The sequence below is a fragment of the Elephantulus edwardii genome, unplaced genomic scaffold, assembly GCF_000299155.1.
Source record: "Elephantulus edwardii isolate Elephantulus edwardi_28Jun2011 unplaced genomic scaffold, EleEdw1.0 scaffold00020, whole genome shotgun sequence".
Taxonomy (NCBI): Eukaryota; Metazoa; Chordata; class Mammalia; order Macroscelidea; family Macroscelididae; genus Elephantulus; species Elephantulus edwardii.
In genome coordinates, this window is record NW_006399770.1 from 2,848,414 (window position 1) to 2,859,156 (window position 10,743).

The window sequence follows — 10,743 nt, forward strand, 5'->3', positions numbered from 1 at the left end:
TTTGGAATCTTCTGTTCAGCTCTTTAGTGTCTTGAATTCTTCCTTGTGCTTTGGCTTCTCTACGCTCCAGTGCAATCTTCCGAGTTTCTCAGACATCCATTTTGGTCTTCTCTTGCTCTTCTTTCTTTGTATTGACCGTTTGCACTCTTCCTGGATGATACATTTGACATCCTTCCACAACTCCTCTGGTTTTCGCTCATTAGTGTTCAAGGCCTCAAACCTGTTCCTGAGATGATTCTGAAATTCAGGTGGGATGAAATCAAAGTCATACTTTGGCTTCTGTGGATTTGGTTTAATTTTCCTCAGCTTCAGCTTGAACTTGCATATGAGTAGTTGGTGGTCTGTTCCACAATCAGCCCCTGGCCTAGTTTTTACAGCTGATAGTCAGCTTCTCCAGCGTTTTTTTCCGCAGGTGTAATCTATCTGATGCCTATGCATACCATCAGGTGAAATCCATGTGTATAACATGCGTTTTTGTTTCTTATAAAACGTATTTGCAATGAATAAGTCATTGATTGTGCAAAATTTCAGTCATTCTATCTCCAGCTTCATTTCTGTCACCAAGCCCATATTTTCCAACTATATGCAGTTAAGATGTGTTAATGATAATTGGTGACTGGAATACAGAAATTAGAAACAGTAAAGAAGGAATAGTAGTTGGAAAAGATGGACTTGATGATAGAAATGCAGGTAAAAAAATAGAATTTTGTATTTTCAATGATTTATTCATTGCTTATACCTTCTTTAGAAGACACAGTTGCGTGTTTTAGACATGAACCTCACCATAAAAGTCAGATTCACTACACCTGTGGAAGGAATCATTGGAGAAGCTCAATTTCGGCAGGCGACTTATGCCAGGTGTGGACTGTGGGTCAAACATAAGAAGACACTTGTTAGGGCAAATTAGTAATACAGGAGTGAAACAAAAGAAAAAGAAATTTGGTTAATTTGTGTGGCTTTGCCTTACTTTATTAGACTGTTGTTGTGTTTTGTTGAGTTGGAACCAACCCATAGCTGACCCTCTAAGATATTTTCAGAAGCAGTAAATTGCAAGAGAGTAGATTTCTCATCTTTCTCCTACACAGTGGCTGATGGATTCAAAGCACATTCCTTTAACTTGGCAGCACAGCTCTTTACCACTAGGCTATGGTCACATTTAATGTGATAGAATTAATTATTCCATAGAAATTTTGTACCTTTCTAAGTACAAGTTGGAAGCACAAATCAAAACCACTTTTCCTACCGTAAGAGTTCTTCTAATTGAAATTTTTAAAGGGGATGAAGAGAAATGATAATTAATTTGATAGCACTAAAGTAAAGATCAACCAAACCCACTGCCTTTGTATTGATTCCAGTTCAGTATCCCTCCATCAGGTTACCGATACTGTAAATCTTTATAGGAAAATACTGCCTAAAAATGTTGCTTGTAGATTTGAGCTACTGACCTTTTTATTTTGTCTATAAACCTACTGTGTATGCATTATGAAACCAGAATCGCTTAGTGCTAAAATATTTACTCTAATATGCTATTTAAAACTTTGAAATTGCTATGCTTAGGTGAAAAAATACAGCAGGTATTGTATTGATTCCTATTAAGAAGAAATTATGAAATTATGGAAAACACTAAATACATTTTAGAACTATCTGCATATTGCTATAACAGATATCCTTAGAATCTCTGATTACATTTTGAGCAGTTTTTAATTATGGTCTGTGTTTTAGATTGTTAGAGACGGATAGCAAGTCTTTAAGATCTGTAAATGGGTCAAGAAGAAACAGTGGCTCATCTCTGGTATCAAGTTCATCAGCCTCTAGCAACCTTAGCCATCTTGAAGAAGATTCTTGGATTCTTTGGGGAAGAATTGTTAATGAATGGGAAGATGTTAGAAAAAAGAAGGAAAAGCAAGTTAAGGTACTTGTATTCTTTAGGTTCTTTCCTCCATCCTAAAGGATGCGGTGCATGGATTAATAATAGGCCATTTCATTGGGGATTGGAAAAACATATTCTTTAAGGTCCGAGCTATATGATAGAAAGACCTACTTTATATATGTTTGTTTATCTATGCCTGTATAACTTTTTCTATTAGTAGAAGTCAGATATTATAAAACTAATTTGTACACCAGTGTTCATAGCAGGATTATTTACTATTGCAAGAACATGGAAACATTCCATTTGTCCAACACAATTATTAAATGGATTAAGAAATTATGTACATTCATGTTACGGAATACTACACAGCACGCAGTATCAATGATTTTGAAAACTATTGCCTAGCTTGGGAGAGTCTGGAGAGCATTATGCTAACTGAATTAACTCAGTCCCATAAGGACAAATAATGTATAAGACCATTATTGTAGAAATAGATAACAAGTAAAATGTGTATGAGGATCTAAAGGAGGGGAGGGGAGGAACAGAGAGGGGAGGTTGGGCGGGGTGTGGTTAATCATAGGGTCACACAATTTGATGGGTGGAGGGATAGGTGGGTAAAGGAAATGGAAAAGATCCAGCATGAAAAATCGTGTATGAACTTTTTAAGTAAACAGCATAAAAGAAAAATTTTATTTAAAAAAGGATAAAAAAATATAAACAAAAAATCCTAATTGCTCGAGTCGGTTTTGCCTAATGGTGACCCTATAGAATGCAGTAGAAGTATCCTATAGAGTTTTTAGGCCTGCAACCTTTTGAGGAGGAGACTGTAATATCATTTTCCTATAGAATGGCTGGTGAGTTCCAAGCATGGACCTTTATAGGTTAGCTGCCGAATGCTTAAGATGTACTGTCAAATCTTATAAATTATTACAGAGTTCTGGTGGTATAGTCTTTTGGGAGCTGCCCTGCTAACCCGAAGGTAGTTGCCCTCTCTGGTGGTTTGAACCCATCAGAAGCTCTGTGGGAGAAACACAGTAAAATTCCTCTAGTGTGATTTGTAATCCACTGAAGAGTCAGTTATGTGTTGGACCTGACTTGGGAGCTCTCGTGATCTAGTTAATAGGAAGTTGCACTACCAACTCTAAGGCATGTGATTTAAATACACCAGCTGTTGAAGGATGGACTATCGTCTCCTATGCTGTTTACGGCCTGTGAGCACCCACTGTAGCATCAACTGATAGCTAGTTCCTATTCAATGGCAATGTGTGTATTGCAGTAAAATACAGACTAGACTTCTGTTGGTATAGTCCATCGACAGTTGTGTTTCTAACCCAAGGCCACACCTCTCTGATAATTCGAATCTACCAGCTGCTTTGTTTTAGGTGTTTGGTTTTTGTTGTGGGGTGTGTGTGTGTGTTTTGTGGAAAAGTAAGTGTAGATTTGGAGCGCTAGAAAGCTCTTGTTTATTAGAGAATAAGAACATTGTGTATGAGGTGCATGCACAGGACCTGGGAGGAACAAATGTTTACCAGGCAACAAATATATCTCCTGTGACATTTTGATACAGCTTTTCCTCAAGGAAGGGTGTAGTGCACAAGAAAAGGAAGAGGAGGTGTTTGTGTAGATCAAAGGAACTCTCCTTGTCTGTATGTACATGCCTTGATCTACCAGCTACTTTGAGGGAGAAAGATGAACAGTTTCCTCCATGCAATTTAAGCTTTGAAAATCCAATGGATGGTCAGCTATGAATTCATTTGTCTTAAATACTCAGTGGCATTGAATCTTCTTGAGTAATATTATAGAAATTCATTTGGAAATTATTTTAGAAGTTAGTTGACTTCCCTCATTTTATGGATTCGGAGTGAAGAAGCTTTGACATCCTGACATACCAATGTTTTTGAAAGGTTATAGTCTTTCATTCCACTTCTACTGTCAATAAAATTTTTGTGGTAAGAGGTTTTAATGATTGATTAAAAAATTTTCCTTTTATTTTTCAGGAACTTGTTCGTAAAGGGATACCACACCACTTTAGAGCAATAGTTTGGCAACTTTTATGCAGTGCACAGAGTATGCCAATTAAGTATCAGTATTCTGAACTCTTAAAAATGACCTCACCTTGTGAAAAATTGATCCGAAGGGACATTGCTAGAACTTATCCTGAGCATAACTTTTTTAAGGAAAAAGATAGCCTTGGACAGGAGGTCTTATTTAATGTAATGAAGGTAAGTTCTATTTATTTTTTAATGTTTCAAGTGAAATTTATTTTTGAAAGATTTCACATGTTACATTATAAAGCATGAACTCCTACCTCAATGATCAGCTGCATTGGCAATAAATTTGTCCATAACATAATTAAGAAGAGAGTAAAATTTTGATGCTGCTTTACTGTCTAGTTTGGAAAATTTGTTAGGAAACTCATCACAGAATTAAGCATGGGTTAGCTCTTATAAATCACAAATCACTATACTATAGAGAGACCCTCCGTGAGAATGACATCATTTACCTTCTGTAAGGTTCAGAATCTAGGATGCATCTGTCTGTCATGTCAGCATTTGAGAAAAGAACAAATTTTTGCTTTCTATAGCAAGTATTAAGATCTAGGAAGATTTGGCGTGAAGAACTTTGTATATGGACTTTGTAAGTAAACCAGTATAAAGTAAAAATTTCATATTAAAAAAAGATCTGTTTTGTTAACATGAATAAAATTGTTATAAGGAAAAGTTGATTGCATAGGGAATGATAATTTTATATTCAGTTTAAGAGAAATAAAAAGTATTAGTCTTAAAAAAGAGATGTAGTAAGTCTCTAAAAGGTGTGTACCATGGCAGTTTTCCCTTCCATGTTGTCTTTTCCTATAGTTTATTTTATTTTAGTTAACTCTGAAATACTGATTTCTTATTATAACATTTCAATATAGCTAATAATGCTTAAGCTTAACCCCCACATTGAAACTTTGTCAGTATAAGTTTTACTTGATTTTTAAACTTTGGTTAATTTTGTAAGTCCAAATTCCTTTGTTTTCTTATTTATCATAAGGAACAGACAATTTTTTAAAAATTAATTTTAATGAACATTTATAGAGATTTTTTATTTCCACTCATTCATTGTTGCATTTTTCTCCCTCCCCAACTCCCATTTGCTCTTCTCTTTGAAAAGTAAAATTCCTTCATTGATATTCAGTGCCCCGCCACAATCCTCCTGCCAGGCTCCACTATGCAACCTTCATTCTGGACTCTTGTCATAATGATAATACTCAATCATATATCGCTGTTAAACTGTTCTCTCCCTCATCTGTTTGAATGCAGTATACATAATTTATCCAATAGGAACAGGCAATTTCTATGTGAAAAATTGTCAAAAGAAAAGTTTAGTAATAAAATACTGACTTTTAAGATATTTGTAAGGTATCTGCAACAAGCAAACAAAACCTTTTCTAAAAATGAGAATAGTCTTTTAATCTACTTGATTTACCAATGTTAGGTTTCTACAGTATTTTGAACAACTTTTTTCACCCCTATTTTTAGGCATATTCATTGGTGGATCGGGAAGTTGGTTACTGCCAAGGAAGTGCTTTTATAGTTGGTTTGTTGCTTATGCAGGTAAGTTAATTCAAGTATTAAGTGGTCCAGTTAAGTTTATTAAAATTAGAGAATTTAAAAGAAATGTCCGCTTTTTATACTTGTTATGTGTCGTCAAGTCACTTGGAGACTCATAGCGACACTATGTATTATAGTTCTGAACGTTGCTCTATCCTGAGTTGACCTTTTTGTCTCTGACATACCTAGCCCCACTGCTGCAATCACTGAATTAGTCCATCTTATTCCCTCTACTATTCTTGATTATTTTTCTCTAGGCATAATTTCCATAGACATTTAATTTGCATTTGAAAAGTTTTAATATGTTTAAGGAATAATCAGTAATATTCTGCCACCAGCTATATATTTAACATCATAGTTTCTATATTAGGGAGCTCTGATGGCTTAGTGGTAAGGACATGTGCTGCCAATTCTAAGACACATAGTTTGAATCCACCAGCTGCTCTGTAGGAGGAAGATTGGCAGTCTCCTCCCTTGCAGTTTACTGCCTCTGAAAGCCCACTGGATTGTCAGCTGTGAGTCAGTTTTGACTCAAAATTTAATGAACAGTAAACTTTTCTCTCAATGAGATTGACACAATGACCATAACAGTCAACTCAGAGCTACAACAGTGACAATGTACAGTTCTCACTGTTGTACATTAAGGAGAGTCACTGTAAGGCAGAACTGACCTGATTGCATTTAATAAAAATCTTTTCCCAGCCAAGGAGGACCAAATTGTTAATATAAACATATTACAGCAATTCTATTTATATTATAGAAATTTTATTATTCAACAGAAGACTTGCTAGGTGCATAATAGTCTCTAGACTAGTGGTGCTCAGCCACTTTTAAAGCCCTAAGCATTTAACTTGTTTCTATTAGCACTGACTTGTTTAAGACTAGTTTGGGGGAGACATTTTCAGCACTGAGGAGTGGGATAACATGGCTCTGAAGAGAAGTGACATGAGCATTTTCTCTTTAGCCTTGTTGATTTTTTTCAAGAAGTGAATTATAGTATGTATTTAGTTTCAGCATTTTAGTCCCCAAAAGAACCTTGTGGGTAATTTTATTCAAATCATATAGGCTGGTTTTTAAATATAATTTCTGTACTAGTTCTGTGAACTTGAGCTAGTTAACATTTCTTTGAACTTCAGTTGGAACATGCTATATACTTTTCAGGATCTATAGTAGCACGAGGCTAAGGGCTGGATAGCTGAAAAAAAGGTCAGAGGTTTTAATCTACGAGCCATTCCATGAGAGAAAAGACCTGAAAGTTTGTTCCTGTAAAGGTTACAGCCCAGGGAACCCTGGAGGACAGTTGTCTTGTCATAGAGGGTCGCTGTGAGTCAGAGTCAAAATGAAGGCACACAATAGCAATAACATCTACTTTTCAGATTTATTTTCAGGGTTACATGAGCTAATATATGTAAAAATTTAGTATCATTGTTGGCGCTTAGTGGATATGTGATAAAAGTGTAGTAACTTGTTTAAGATCATGTAAGTTTTAGTAAATAAAGGCAGAAAATGAAGCTGTCTTTCCTGAGGGGTTGCTTTCTTTCATTTTCTGACAGCTTGACTTGAATTTTAAAGTTCTGTTATTGTTATAAATATACATACACCCCTTTTTAAAAATATCAGTAAACCTGTCATTAGAGATACACTGATTGATTTACTTTGTACTGTATCATAAGTGATGTTCCCAGTGGCTACTGTAGGGTATTTGTCCATGTTTAAGTCAACTTCAGTTATAAACAATAAATACTTAAAAAAATTTGTGATAATAACAAAAGTTTACTGAAAAATTGGACTTTTCATTCATTCATTTGGACATTTCCTCCCTACCCCGGTTCATATTTTTTTTTTAAAAAAACCCAACATTTACTTTTGCATAACTTCCTCATTTCTCTCCCACCCCTCCCACTTTGCTATGCTCCTCTTATTCTGGACTTTCATCATACAAATAATGCTAATCATGTATTTCTTTTAAACAGTTCTTTCCTTCCTCTGTTCCAATGCCATATTTTCTTAGTTTCTCCTCAATCCCATGCCAGTCCTGTTAAAACTTTTTTTAAAAATTTTTTTTATTTTGTTATTTTTGTGTGAGTGTACCATCAAATCAGATCTGACTGGTACAGGAGGAGATTGTCCCTCCTTCCCTGGCAGAGCATCTGGTGGATTAAAACTGTGCGCCTCTGGGATTGTAGTTGCAGCTCTTTGCCACTAGAAAACTTTTTTTTTAAAAAAAAAAAAACTTCTTTTTTTAAAGTAAATGATGTTACTGGGAATGTACACATCAATTCAGCTGTTTCTATATATATAGTTCAATAATGTTAATTATATTCTCTGATCTGTGCAACCTTATTCTACTTTTCTGAGTTATTCTTTGTCCGTTAACATAAATTCACTGTCCTCTAAAAGTCCTATTTAATATTCCAGGATTTTTAGTGACCTTCCATATAGAAAAAGTTTATCCCATGTAAATACAAATATTTTTAGAGAGTTATACTAAATTATTGTTTGGTTTTAAGATGACTTCAAGGGATGCTTTTTTTGTTTATGTTTTTTAAAGACTATTGCTCGATGATTTCAGGAATTCATTCAGTCACTTTAGTTCTAGAGAATTTGGATTCCATGAGAATTCCTCTATAGAATCTTCGATCAAAATATTCAATAATTGTAGCCAGGTACCATCCAGTCCTGATCTCATGGTAAACATTTGTTCGTGTAGGAAGTTAGCTCCATATTTCATGTCCTCCTCTTAATCTTCACTCATCTTCTTCCTTTTTTGGCTCCAGACTAATAAAAAGCAGTCGTTAATGCCTTGAATGTCTACTTGCAATTTTTAAAATAGTAAACATGTTATTAGTAAGCTCTTGATGTCCGAGTGGGTAAGGAATTGTGCTACCAACACAGAGGCAGATGATTCCATAGGAGAAAGATAGGCAGTCTCCTCCTGTGCAGTTTGTAGCCTCTGTAAACCAGCTGGAGGGGCATATGTGAGGCCACCTTGAAGGCAGTGAGAGTGAGCGTTGGATTTTTTAATCATTAGGCCACTTAACTGGGATATCCTATGAAACTATAACTCTTCTTCCAAACCGGAGAATTAAATTGCTGAGGTATTTGTTTTTGCAGGAGCTCCCTCAGCAGCTAATTTTAGAAGTCTTTTTTTAAGTTGTAAATGAATACATGTATATCTCATGCATCTTTTGCCAGCTTATCTTTTTGCATGTGTACAATACATTGAGATGAATTATATTAATCAGTTTTGCAGCCCAGCCCTTAATCAATGTGATTTTTCCCTTACCTCAAAACTAGATCTGTTAAAATTGATGTGTAGATGGGAGTATAACAACAGCTGACCTCTCTAGGACTTCTGAGAGGCCATCAGATTTTCTTTGAAGATAATCCTGGCAGTGATACAGGTAGTCCCTGGATTTTGAATGCAATTTGTTCTCTATTCTGTTCTTAAGTGGAATGTTTATTAGAATAGTTATCTGTGACTTGCACCTAACATCAGGAAGTTCTGGTGACCCAGTGGTAAGGAGTTATGTTACCAACCCAAAGATCTGTGATTTGAATCCACCAAGTGCTCCAAGGGAGAAAAGTGAGCAGTCTCCTCCTGTGGGATTTGTTATTGTGTGCCATCAAGTTGGAACTGACTGATAACTGACCCTCCAGCAGGTTTTCAGAGGTAATTTAATTGCAACAGGAAGAGATAACTAACCCATCTTTGAACCTCATGCCTTTGCGATTGCAGCATGGCTTCTTATCATTAGGCTACCAGAGCCCCCTCTTGTGGAATTTAAAGCCTCTGAAAATCTGTTGGAGGGTCAGCTATATGACAGCTATATATGACAATAACAACATACTTAACATCAGCCAAATGTTTATCTTAGTATACAGTGTTTCTTTCTGTGCATAAAATACTGTGTGGGGACCCAAGGAGGAAAAAAGGGGTTGGGAACAGAGAAATGAGGATGGGTAAGGGTGAAACCACAGAGTTGCAAAGTTTGGTGGGTGGGGGGAAAGGGGTGAAGGAAATGAGAAGGATCCAGCGGGAACCTGAAAGTTTGGGTAATGATGGGCAAGGTCAATGCTGATTGATTTTATAAAATATAATACATGTACTGAGAAGAGGGCAAACAGGTTCTTCCTGAAGAGGGTGAAATCAGGCTGCTCCTTGGAGGCAAGGATTCTGAAGCTTCATCTGACATACTTTGGACATGTTGCAAGGCAAGACCAGTCCTTGGAGAGGGATGTCATGCTTGGGAGGGTGGAGGGACAGTGCAGGAGGGAAAGACCCTTGATGAGATGGATTGACTCAGTGACTGAGATAATGTGGGTAGGTGTGTCACTGACAATAAGATTGGCTCAGACAAGACAGGCTTCAGTGCTGTTGTGCACAGAGTGGCTATGAGTTGCAGATGACTCAACAGCACATAACAATAATAAGAATGCATGAAAATGATAGTATGAAATGCAGTATGAATGAAGAATAGTGTAAAATTCTGTATACAAACTTTGTGACCAAACCAATATAAATTTTTTTAAAGTGAAGATAAATGAAACACCTTGTAATACAACTTTGTATCATACATTGAGAAATTGAAAGTGCTTAACTTTAAAAAGTTGCAACAGTAGCATATTTAATATTTAATGCATTACAGTGGTCATTTCTTTTGATGAAAGTTCTCAGTATCTGTGTTTTTTGTTTATCTAGCACTCTTCTAAAAGTTAATTCCTGTCAAATTGAAATTGACTCATAGTTAAACCTCCAGTGGGTTTTTAGACTCTATAAATTGCATGGAGGAAAATTGTCCATTGAGTAGATATTTTTTTACATTAGATGTTTGCAAAACTGGTAGAGGCAGGGATACAGTGTTTTATTTATTAGACTATAATGAAAACAATGGAAATTTCACTTAATAAGTAAATTAAATGGTTGACAGTGTTGATGCCCATGCTGTCACTTTTACTCCAACTTGTGTTGAGATAAAGTCCTTCATATTAGACTGGTCTATAAGTGCCACAATTGTAGCATAATAGCCCTTACTTACTGGTGAGTTACTAATTTTTTATTTTCATTTTTAGAGAAATGATATTATTGTTGATTGCCTTCAAGTTGAGCATGACTCTTAGTGACTCTATGAACAAAAAGGCCTGAAGTCTTTCTTTAACTATTGACACTTAAAGTTCATAGAATTTCCAGAGGCATGTTGTTTAGGAAGTGAACACCCCTCTTGATTCCAAACATGTCTTAAACTGGGAGCTCCACCAAACACTGTCCACCATGGG

The 10,743-nt window shown here is 35.8% G+C and overlaps 1 protein-coding gene across 1 annotated transcript in view; it reads left to right on the forward strand.

The window, feature by feature from the left end:
• The window catches only part of EVI5 (ecotropic viral integration site 5), a 369,934-nt gene that overhangs the window by 148,223 nt on the left and 210,968 nt on the right, over nt 1-10,743 (forward strand). Inside the window, exons 3-5 of the mRNA XM_006882417.1 lie at nt 1,723-1,912; nt 3,868-4,092; nt 5,395-5,469. Of these exons, the coding sequence (XP_006882479.1) occupies nt 1,723-1,912; nt 3,868-4,092; nt 5,395-5,469 (490 nt within the window). The remainder of the gene's footprint in view (nt 1-1,722; nt 1,913-3,867; nt 4,093-5,394; nt 5,470-10,743) is intronic.